The sequence below is a fragment of the Homalodisca vitripennis genome, chromosome 1, assembly GCF_021130785.1.
Source record: "Homalodisca vitripennis isolate AUS2020 chromosome 1, UT_GWSS_2.1, whole genome shotgun sequence".
NCBI lineage: Eukaryota > Metazoa > Arthropoda > Insecta > Hemiptera > Cicadellidae > Homalodisca > Homalodisca vitripennis.
Genome location: NC_060207.1, coordinates 7,858,208 through 7,871,235, shown reverse-complemented (window position 1 = coordinate 7,871,235; position 13,028 = coordinate 7,858,208). Strand labels below are relative to the sequence as shown.

Genomic DNA, 13,028 nt, shown 5'->3' with positions numbered 1-13,028 from the left:
TCTCCCTCTCATTCTTACATGGCTTCAGTATCGGCACTAAGTTACGAAAAATTATGGTCCTAGCGGCGTATCACGAACTCATCTACAGAGTAAAACACTTCAGACACTAAAAGGTCCTTTAATAGGGTTGGGTTGTTGAAACCCTTTTTGTTCTCATGGATATTGTTCAGATTCCAGCGTTCTATGATGTTGCATCCTGTAGTTATCCCCACGTCTACCATCATACTTGTGGACATCTCTGCCCCGCATTAACTCACATCAGAATCGGCAATACAAAGCTACACCCAAAACATAGAGGCAGGGTAAAGTCAGAAAACCATGCTCCCTGAAAGCATTGCGGCACGACTCCTTGGATTCAATTTGCATATGATTCTATAACTTTTTCTGAAGCCTGAAAACTCTGTTGAATCAGATCCTGGCACATCCACCCCAAAGGCGTATGCCGTAGGTCAAATGGGGATATACAAGGCCAAAATAGGCCATCCTTAGAATGTCAGAAGAGCAAACCTGTGCCAAATCCCTCAGGGCAAAAACGCCTGAAGCAACCCTTGCACATACATGCTCCACATGATCTGTCCAAGTTAGTCCTCTATCGAGATATATTCCTAAAAGTCCAGCGGATTCCACTTCCTCTAAAAGGGTGTCATCTACCATGGCTATAGGTCGAATTTGTTAATTTGTTGACGGAGACAAAAACTTATATAATTCGTTTTTGCATTATTTGTTTTAAGATATGTCAGAGAAATACTGAATACAAGAATTCAGTTCAACAAACGTTTCTATTTCCAGATTGGTATTAGATTTTGCTCTGATGCAGAGAGTCGTGTCATCCGCGTATTGGACTATCTTTCCATTCTGAATTGATAGTCCAAGATCGTTCACATAAACTAAGAACAGTACAGGTCCAAGGATAGATCATTGGGGGGCCCCCTCATTCAAAGGAACTCTCTGTGACTGAACATTGGAAATTTCTACAAACTGATATCTGTCACTGAGGTACGATTTCAACCATTTCAGTGGCAGACCACGTACCCCATATCATTCCAGTTTTCGCAAAAGTGGATTTTTTGTTGCATGGTGAACACAATAAAAGGCCTTCGAAAGATCTAGAAATACACCAATTTTGTGCTTCCGACCCTCAAAACGCTCCACGACCGCATCCACAAGGCTTGCGATGGCATTAATTGTTGACATGTTTAAAATGTGTTCAATACTTTGCTTAAAACTGGCAGAATCGAAATGGAACGATAGTTGCTTGTGAGGCGAGGATCGTCCTTCTTCAACATTGGAATCACTTTGGCTGTTTTTAGCTGAGTTGGAAACACTCCTATGTGGGTACAAACCTTGACATGTGAGTTCCAAGCGCTATAGTTTCTACCACTACTTTAGTTACACAACGTAGTCTATAACAACAAGTCTATAAAGCGCGGCGTCCTTAGTTAAGTCAAAAACTATGTCAGATGATTTATAATTCTAATCTTGTTAGCTGGGGGTTAGCTAATCATTTAGTATTCTCGAAAAAGTATTACTTCAGTACAATATTAATGCGTTGAATCAATATGTTCTCTATTTAAATATATATTTCAAACCTTGTAGCTGGCCATAATTTTTAAAAATAACTTAGAATTAATTTAAACTAAGGAGCTTTATAGACGACGTGTTAACAAGAAAGGCTCAGGCCTGCTTTAGTAATTTTACACACCTATAGAACACAAATGAACATATTCAAACTGAACAATTTACTTTGTGTATTAAACATAATTAAACAATTAATTTTTTTACTAAATATAAATTACACAGGACTTAATAAAATTGATGTACAAACTGATATTATCGATCTGTAGATACATTTACGGGAATTAAGTAATAATGGTCTCACTACAACTCTGTTGTTCATTATAACCCTAATGCTCAAATAACAGCTATGGGATACAACTACCTTGAAGTCCCTGTACCACTACTGAAGTCTCACTTCCGCCTTCATGACTTAGACATTCGTAGAAGGATTCATGACTCAGTTCTCCTCATGAAGTTGATCAATGGTGTTGTGGGCTGCCCTGAGCTGTTACAGGAGCTTCCTTTTCACACTCCTGGTCGTACAAGATCCCAGGATTTGTTTGAGAGGCTTCAGTACTCTACGTTATACCAGCAACGCAGTACGCTCCCACGCCTTTTACAACTCGGGAATGAGATAGGTGGATCTGTGGACTTTTTCTCTCCTGGTGTGGCTCGATTTCGTAGCCAAGCTGTGCGCCTTCTTACTGCGAACGATGGAGTTGGTGATGAGTGATTGGTGGCGCCTTTGGAGGGTCACATATCAGTGTTGTAATGAGAAGTTTTATAATTACTGCTTGTTGTCTTGTTTTTTATTGCTTGTTAAATGTTATAAATGTATTTATTGTTTGTTATTATATATTATAAGATACATTATTACTTTTTTATTGGTTCATATAGTTGGTGTTATTTATTTGTTGCTGGTTATCTTTGGATGTATTGTTGCTTGTTGTACTGTATTATAGGATAATTTATCTCTTGTTGTATCGGATTTAACATTTCTTATAAAATGGTGTATGCCGTGTATAAATAAATAAATAAATAAATAAATAAAACAGCTGAAGAGTTTCTAGTCCGCCGCTTTAGACTGTTTCCAGTTCAAGCTTACTGTTGTTGGCTACGAAACGAATGAATTCATTGCTCGTTGTCAAAATATTAGGGAGTTTCTCGTAACCGTTTCGGGCATAACTGTTGCTGCGCGGCAACCTTTATTCATCCTGTTCTGTTAAATAACGTAATTCCTACAATTGATGTACAATGAAACTATGTTATTAGGATAAAACTATTATCAGAAAAATATACCTTTGTGCAATGAACAACTTACAAAAAAATGTGTTTTATGTTAAATTTAATGCAACTAATAAATGTATACAATTTCTAATATAAATTTGGTATTCAGTCTGATACTTACCAATGCATTTTTCTATGGTGTGGTATAATCTATGGTTTGTTTTTGTTCTTAATTCTGAATCGTTTCAGTCAGTCATCAATCAGTCAGATCTTTGTATTTATGTGAGAAGTTTATTTACAATAAAAATTTTGAGTTGCTCTAAAATTTTTATGGAACTAAAGGATGTAATATGTGAACTTTAATTTATTTGAAAGTGTGATGTGATTCCGTTAAATAACTCACTTCTCTTATCAAAAAGCTACTAGGTTTTCCATATAGAACTTACTATTCTTGTGCAATCACTTACATTTACATTTTTAGTGCACATCTAATGTTGCTGTCATAATAACTGATTTTTGAGTATCAATAATTAACAATAAAACTTTGTGGAAAATTTTGTTATGACGACCAGAAAAAGTTTAAAAGGTGGAAAACTTCAATATTTTTATCTGATTATTAAATGTGTTTTCTAAAATGTCAAAAGATTGAGTGACCTTGTAGAGATTGGGTTCTTGAATAGATATCAATCAGAGATGAAAATTTGTTAATAATCTTATAAAAAAGTGTTTTAGGATTTTTTTGTTCATGCATATTTTAATTTAAAGAAATGTCTCCTCCAGAGAGTATACATGAATACAGTTCTTCAGGAACTTGGGATAGTGATACTGCTCCTGAAAGTCTACTCAATCAGTGTTTTCTTTACATTGTTCGTAATCTATCTACAGTATGCTATTTAAACCGACAAACAAACCGTTATGAACTCCATTCTGGTCTTACCTTGCCTAGAGAACTGTGTGAGAAATTTTTTCAGTTTTACTTTCAAAATGTTGGTGTAGTAGATGACAAATTTGTCAACATATTCAGCAATCCAAATGCAACAAATCTCAAATGCGTGCGCTTAAGGAATTCAAAAATTAGCGATGAAGGTTTAGAAATGTTACTAAAACACAAATTAATTGAATTAGACTTGGAGAAATGTAGATACATCACAGATAAATCATTATCAGTTTTGAATCAATATGGCCAAAATTTGATGTATCTAACAATTGGAGTTGGTGCTAAATTATTACCGGATGAAAGTGTAAATTCTGCTTCTGATGACCTCATTTGTGGACCAATCCTAAAGACTCCGAAGTTGAAGAGGCTCTGTATAAGAAATTTCATGCCCACAGGCATACAAAAAGATCCCATGTATTTCAATGTGTCTTTTCAGTCTTTATCATCTCTCACACACCTTGACCTCTCTGGCTGTATTGAAATTGAAAATTTTACGTTTTTAACTCTTTTGACAAACCTCACTTATCTTGTGCTTCATAATGTTGCAAAAGTACAAGAGGGGTTGCCTTCTATATTGCAACTGGTACATTTAAGGTAAGGTAATACTAAAATAATGGGGCAGAGTACGATAAATAGACCCGGTTTTTTATGGCTTGTCATAATAATCGTTACTTTTAATGTATTGATAACAGAACTATCAATCGATATCAATGTATCTAAAATGCAAAATTAAAGTCACATGTTTCAAATTAATAGTTAATAGGAACCATAATATTAATCAAACAATAAAATTAATACAGGTGATATGAAAAACGACATTAAAATAATAATAAAAAAGTAACTACAAAAAAGATCTTGAAACTGAAAAAGACACAATAATTCATATTTTACTTTTATTTTGTATGGTTAACTATCTTTTTTTTAATTTAAAAGAACTCATGTATAGAACAAATATTGTTGAGAATATGAAAATGTGTGTACAATTGGTGCAGATGATTTAGTCATGGATCAAATCAATTACTATTGGTTGATGGGTATAATAATTAAATATCCTTAAAAAAATATACACACATATATATATATTGGTACTTTGGGATTATACCGACCACACCCAGACATGAATCGTTATTTCACATTTCGTTTCTACTGATTACTAGATTAGCGAAGAACAATATTTCGTCAATATAAAACAGGAATTGTCTTATCGCAAACCCCTCCCCATCCTCAGACAGAGGTCAAAGTCGAGCGTCTAGTAGATAACGTGATTGCAGAGTCTCGCCGCCCGTTCAGCTGGTGCATCGCTTTGTTGTACTTCCGTGTTTTACCTCTACATTTCTCCAAACACAAAAATTCAACAAAAACAAACATTTACCAAACTAAACTCTTTATTAAAAAAACACTAAAAACTTGTTTTTATTCTTGATCACATTCCGCCACCCAAAATGCGAGTGCCTCCGGCCATCAGCGCGGGCTTTGGCAGCACCTTCGGTGCTGCCCCGCGCTGATGTCGACGAAAGAAAAACATCCCTCGAGATAGTACCTATCAGTAAAATATCAAATTCTAGAGGGGCTAATCAGAAATATAAATTGAATTGTAATGGAAAGGCAATTATGTACCGTGCAAATCACGTGATGCCGCGCGGTCTGCCGTAATCAGGATTCTCGAGAAAGATAAGATAACAGCGACAACAATAACGATCACAATACCTGGAAATGCTTGTAAGTTTGTAATTTTGTAATTGAAGAGTTGTTTTTTCGTTCTATCATGTTTGTTTCTATAAATTTCTATTTTTGTGTTCTTCATACTAGTGTGGTCGGTATAATCCCAAAGTACCTATATATTAAATTGTATAAATGGAAATTGCCTTATTTAATTTCAATAAACATTGAATCGCAAAAAGTACTTGCTCCGCCGGGAGTCGAATCCGGATCTCTCACTTGCCGGGTGAATGTGCTACCATTACACCACAGAGCGCTCACTTTTTCCGATTCAATTATTTTGTATTTGGCCGTATCTGTTACATATGCGTTTAAATAAGCAAACTAACATATGATCGGAAGAACAAATACCTGTCAAACGACTTTTATTTACATTAAATTGCAATTGCCTTATTTAATTTCAATAAACATTGAATCGCAAAAGTACTTGCTCCGCCGGGAGTCGAACCCGGATCTCTCACTTGCCGGGTGAATGTGCTACCATTACACCATATATATAAATTGGGTCCGCTTATCGTACTCTACCCAAATAATATATCTTGTAAATAATTAAGACGTAGCTAATTGAGCTTGTAACTTAAGGAGCAGCTTATTTTTTCTTGTTTTCAACAATACTCTTTAGAATTATAGAACCCAGGCTATATTCTATCATGGATTATTTTCCTTGGATCTGTTAATATTTTGTCAGATTGATAGCAAACGCTAGGTTTTTTTTAACACGTTCAAGTCCAGTCATATTACGGGATATGTATAGCACGGTATGTCCCAAACTTAGTTTTTTAGGCTATTATTATAGTATTTAACCATTATTATAGTGAAATATAAATACTTTAAAAAAATTTTTTTATATAAAAAGTACTCTGACGCAATTGTATTTTGTGGTGTCATCAATATTAAAGGTACGGACACGTGTCACACTGACCAAATATTTGCGTTTAAACTCTGTGTATAATACATACAGGTGTATATTATAATAGAAATGTTGCTAAATAATATAATTTTTTAAGACGAAATTTTACTTTTTAGATAAAAAGTATTATGCAGCCATCATGGTGCATCGTTATTAATGGTGTTGACATGTAACCTCAAATTCATTCATCTCCCAAATAATAGTAATAAAACTTATGCGAAAATAGAGGAAATCCGAGTCAACTAATATTAATAGCAACATTGTCTATTGCTATTAATATCTCGAGGCTGGCGAGAATTGAGTCAACTAATTAGAACAGCTGACTACAAGTTAGCCATATTATTTATTATTAAATTAATGAGCTATTTTATGTGAATTAAGCAATTTTGTTTATATTTTATTATAAAGTTAGGTGTGTTAAAAGTTTACATGTGTCTTTGTTCAAGTATTGTTAATGTACTGTATATGATATGAGGTTGATTTGTAGAGGGCTTGACAGCTCTAACTGTGCCTTTCTAATAAGGCATTTTTCATTTCATTAGCTGAGACTCAAGTTGTAAACTTAAAATATAATCAATATGTTATTTTACTTTACCTTCTACTCTGATCACCATAAGATACTTGTGCACTCATTGTAGAAGTACGCATCTGTTGCCTGGTGCTCCTTCTACATGAGGATACACACTGATCCTTTAGATAAATTCAGTTGAAGTTGGTGCGACTGGTTGGGACACCTGTGGGCTTCCGTTACTGTGAAGTACCATTTAATGAATTTCAACTCTTCTTTGGACTTGAGACTCTTGGTCAGTGGAGATTAATTCTTGACCAATTGTTCCTTTACAAATTGCGAAACGAACTTAAAGCTCGGAAATTCTGGACTCCATTCACTTTAAAATGCCAAGAGGAGCTCCATCCAGTGAGTTTCTTCGCTTAATGATTCCAGTCCATTACTTATGATCAACATGGATGTATTCCTTGTCTTCTCAATGAAGCCAACTAGCTGGAGAACAGTGCTAACATCTTCGGCCAGTCGATGAGAGGCTATAAGGAGTGTCTCAAAAGCCACTTGAATGGAGCCTTAACTTTGATTTTTCACTGTCCCTCGTTGCCTTGTTGTTAAATTGTTCTCTCTTTTGTTAGAGTGAAGGACGTATTTAATTAATACTGTATTTTTACCTGTTTCTTTGTACAGTGCATTGTTGTTGTTACCCAACTTATATTTATTAATTCCCATTTTTGTTATTTTTGCTCTTTGAATACTTTTACTGTTCATTAATTAATTTATTGCACTAATTTTAACCTGAATTTGCATGAAGTAGTTTTCAACAAATTATAGCGGCTTTCACACGTACGTGTTTGTCTTAACATTTTTATTGTTGTTATACTGTATACACTTTAGCTTCTCTTTTGGTTGTTGTACATTACTTTGTTCCACATTAATTTAATATATTGTTGTTAAGTTTGAACCTATTTTTTTTCTTAAGTTTATATACAGCACAATATTGTATAAGTCTATGTAAAGGGAAACCGTTGAAATAAATAATTTAAAGACTGATTTCGAGAAACCAAGGTCGATATGGTATTTTTAGACAACTAAATAGTCATAGTCATTTAATATAGCCATAATTATAATTTATTTTTAAATAGTAAAAAAGCCACTGTAGTGTCGTCAGTATGAGTGGGTGTGGTGTGACATGTCCATGACACCACCGGAATTTCACGCGTTAAGGAAGAAACTGCAGTATAATAAGTGGCCACTACAACAATTGAATCATTGATATTTTGGATTGTTTCAACTACTGAGCAAACAAAAACCCAAAATGTTGAACAGAAGTACATTAAAAAGTATCGCCGGCGGACTTTTCATATTTTTTAAGAGATATTTTAATCTTCTATATGGAATAAATATACTATTTTTCTATTCCCAGTATGTTTCTTACTATGATATCAAATTTTAAACGTCTTTGGAATCATCACCTTGGTAAAAAAAAGTATTTTACGGCCATGTTGCATCTTAATGTTGTCAGGGTACTTTGGGATTATACCGACCACACCCGGACATGAATCGTTATTTGACATTTGCTGATTACCAGATTAGCGTAGAACAATATTTCGTCAATATAAAACAGGAATTGTCTTATTGCAAACCCCTCCCAATCCTCAGACAGAGGTCAAAGTCGAGCGGTCTAGTAGATAACGTGATTGCAGAGTCTCGCCGCCCGTTCAGCTGGTGCGTCGCTTTGTTGTACTTCCGTGTTTTACCCCTACATTTCTACAAACACAAAAATTCAACAAAAACAAACATTACCAAACAAAAACTAAACTCTTTATTGAAAAAAAACACACAAAACTTGTTTTTATGTACCGTGCAAAAAACTTAAATAATCATGTGATGCCGCGCGGCCTGCCGTAATCAGGATTCTCGAGAAAGATAAGATAACAGCGACAACAATACCCATCAAAATACCTGGAAATGCTTGTTGATTGATGGAATGTTAGTTATGTTACTCAACTACATCGTTTTATAACGTTCTAAGTTCATTAAAAAAAGTTTAAGCGTTGGGGGCATATAACGGAATCTGACCCCATTAACAATTGATAATCGATGTAAGTTTGTAATTTTGTAATTAAAGAGTTGTTTTTTCGTTCTATCATGTTTGTTTCTATAAATGTATATTTTTGTGTTCTTCATAATAGTGTGGTCGGTATAATCCTAAAGTACCGAATAATATCCTTAGTAGCCTGTAAGGTTTTGTATGTTAGGCTAATGCTGAAAAGTGTGTTTTAACCAGTGTTACAGAAAAATTTAATTCATTTACAAACTTTTTATTTTTTATTCCAGGGCTTTCAAATCTTCTACAGTTATAGAGAATTATATGTAGAACTAATAAATACCATTTCCCACAGATAATTTATTCTTATTTTTGGTAGTTATTGAAGATCAAACTCAATTTTTTTATTTTTTTTTCTTTTTTTTATTTGATAAACAGATAAATCAAATTGTTTTTTGCTATATAATGACTTAAATTTATTTTTTCACAATGAACAATTTAATTATAAACATTTTAAGCCTAAAAACAAATCTGTACAGTAATTAGTTCTGAAGATATGATTTTTCTCTCAAACGCTTGAAAAATCGCACATTTTTAATATGCACAGTTCTTGGAGCATGGCCAGAAAAACGAAAAAACTTTCTTTGCACATGTCAAATTTTGGTCTGGTCCTAAAAGGGTTAAATTTTAAAGCACAAACAAAACTTGAATAAAACAAAAAAATGGGTAATGGCGATGACAAAACACAAAGAACATATATTTATTGTGAAATGTACAACGCAACAAACTCTGACAATTCACAAAATGGGAAAAAAATTATTTAATACCAAGATTTGCAAATATGATATATATTGGCAAATAAGACTGAGAGCACAGGGCAAAAACAACAATCAAACCATTATAGACATAGAAACTTTTGGGAAAATGACAAAAAGAGGAAAAATATTGGAAAATTCCTAATTTATCCTCATATACAGTTGATAGCCCTACTCTGATCTCTAAAATTCCGTGTACTTTTCTCACGTGAATATTGATTGATATCTTGATTATCCCATCCACCAATGTATATCCCTCCTTAGCTTGTTATGCCCCCCCCCCCCCAACCAAGAAACCCTGATTTCCCTTCAGTACCCTAAATTGATGGACTGTTTGGGAAATAACCTAAATTCCAAACAATTATTGATTTTCTTGATCATCTAAAAATTCTCTCTGGAAATGAAACATAATATTTTAAGAAATGGATAAAAGTGGCTGTACATATTATAATTTGTTAGCAATATGTTATAAATACAAATCCAATGGGATTATTACATTTTCCAATTTTAACAGCACAATAATACACACAACTAATGACCTTAAAATGTGAAACTAGTTGCTGTTGTTAAAACAGGTGAAGAAAACAAAAGATAGTAGTGCTACATAGCGTAAAGTATATTTAGCCAATTCTTCAACTTCTAACACAACTGCAATCTGTAAAATATCTTGTTTGAGAAAATTAAAGAAAGTTATTGTTAAAAATATTAAATGGACTAGTAATTATGCTCATGCAGTCTACGTGACAGAACTATGAAGGGAAAGTTAAAAGTAGATTTCTGTGACCTGAGCTTGTCACCAAGACTGAGCTTCTGCGTGATGAGGTATTTTATCAGTTATCCCCAATACTTTATACAGGTGATGATGATGATGATGTGTTGTTTCTTATTTATCAATATTGAATGAATTTTTTACAGTTGACTGCACTTTAGAAATAATTGAATGAACCAAAAAAATTAATAATGAACGCCATAAGAAGAAACAGGACACTCCACTTGAATTGACAGTCAATGGCAACAAATTAAACAATCCATTCGAAATAGCTGAGCACCTAAATACTTATTTTACAACTATAGCTGAGATAACACTAAAAGAAGCAGGTCAAACTTCAGATATCTCAAGGAAGCCTCAATGCACCACCAATGCACCTGAATTTGTTATTCATAGCACTACACAGGCAGAAGTTAAGAAAACCATCATGGCAATGAAATCAAAGCCATCAGCAGGCATAGATGATGTCTCATCTATCTTACTTAAGCACTGTGTTGATGAAATTACACTGCCTCTGACTGATATTATGAACAAGTCCTTAGCTCAGGGTATTTTTCCAGCTGACCTCAAGATTGCCAAAATAATCCCTATTAAGAAACAACCACAAAGCACAGAAGCTGGCCACTTTAGACCAATATCTCTTGTATCAACCATCTCCAAGATATTTGAAAAAATCGTTTTAACAAGATTAATAACCCACCTCATGGACAATAATTTGCTCAGTAAACATCAGCACGGATTTTTATCCTCTAAATCTACAACCACAGCTATCACTGACTTCTTTGAGAATGTAATTGACCAAATTGAAACTGGAAAAATAGTATCTGCTATTTTCTTGGATCTAAGTAAAGCTTTCGACACACTGGGACATAATTTACTTCTTACTAAGCTGATGACTTTAGGAATCCAAGGCAATGCAATAAACTGGTTTAATAGTTATTTTAAGAACAGGACTCAACTAGTAGAGCTGAAATATACAGCTAATAACACAGTTTACCATGCTAGGTCAAAACCCCTCAATATAACAAGAGGGGTCCCTCAAGGCTCAGTACTGGGTCCAGTATTGTATGTATTGGTAACAAATGACCTCCCAGATTACCTAAAGGAGCAAGCCCACACCACAATGTACGCTGATGACACAGCTCTTATACTTGCTGAAAAAGGCCCTAATGAGTTAGATTGTCAGTTAGATTGCTTTCAATATGGCAAAACAATATTGTCAAGAGAACGATCTTGCACTAAATGACAGCAAAACTAAACAAATCCTGTTTACAAGAGCTGCAAACTTAACCGAGGGGTTGCCAATGGTGGAAGTAGAGGACGAGACCAAATACCTAGGAGTGATCATTGACCAACATCTGTCCTGGACCCCTCATGTGGACATGGTGTGCAGGAAACTGAGTACTGCCCTGTATGTTGTAAAAAGAATAAGGTCTGTTGCAGATCTGTCAACGGCCAGGGTTGCTTATTTTGCCCTATTTGAGTCTGTTGTGAGGTATGGTTTGATAATATGGGGAGGGTCAAGTATAGGAAATATGACTAAAGTTCTAAAACTTCAAAAGAAAGCGGTAAGAATATTGGCAGGTCTAAATCATCTTGACTCGTGCAGAAGTGCTTTCAAAGACCTTGGAATTCAGACAGTGGTGGCTCTTTACATACAACAAACCATTCTACATGTATTTAACACTGATTGCAATAGACTGGGCGAAATTCATTCATATGGAACCCGCAATGTGACAGACTTCGTCTTACAATCTCATCGACTCACCATGACTACCAAGAAGCCATCTTATGCAGGTGCAAAATTTTACAATCTCCTACCAAGACACCTCAAGAGTATAACAAGAGAGTCAGCGTTGAAGAGGAATCTCAGTGCATGGCTTGCTGACAGGACGTTTTACTCCATCGAGGAATTTTTAAACTGGACATGACATTTTTATCTTGATCTATGTTTTAAACTAGATAAAATTTTTACATACATATTGACACATATTCTGTACTCGATGTATATGAATAAAGTTCTCTTTGATTGATTGATTGATTGATTGAAAAAGATGGTCAACATTACTAGGGTTAGACGTGATATGTTCTGGGTGAATTGAACATGGATTAAATATCTGCAATAATTGACTCGATGTATATTTTCAAAAGAGTAGCTTGAATTTTTGTCTTCAACAATAAATTAACTTTACTTTTTACTCGCAGTTTCATTTCATTTCATCATTTTTATTTGCTACAAAAGTGTACATTATTGACAGTCATAAATACAGTTAATTATTACAGTCACGCCGAAATCTTAAAACTAACAATATTTAAGCTTATACAGCGCAGCAATGGTTGTAACAGAATACAAAAACACAATAATCATTAATTTTTCATAATTCAAAAATCCATATTTTGAATTATGAAAAATTCATCTAAAGTATAAAATGGATTCTTCAACAGCCAGGAATAAAAATTATTTTTAAATCTGTCAAAGGTATATGATCTAATTTGTCATTTAACAAAATGATAAACCTTCAAAGATATCACAACATGGCTG

The 13,028-nt window shown here is 34.1% G+C and overlaps 1 protein-coding gene across 1 annotated transcript in view; it reads left to right on the top strand.

Moving 5' to 3' along the window:
• Positions 1-3,015: 3,015 nt before the first annotated feature.
• The window catches only part of LOC124356881 (protein zer-1 homolog), a 43,392-nt gene continuing 33,379 nt past the window's right edge, over positions 3,016-13,028 (top strand). Inside the window, exon 1 of the mRNA XM_046808157.1 lies at positions 3,016-4,315. Within this exon, the coding sequence (XP_046664113.1) occupies positions 3,552-4,315 (764 nt within the window). The 5' untranslated portion in view covers positions 3,016-3,551. The remainder of the gene's footprint in view (positions 4,316-13,028) is intronic.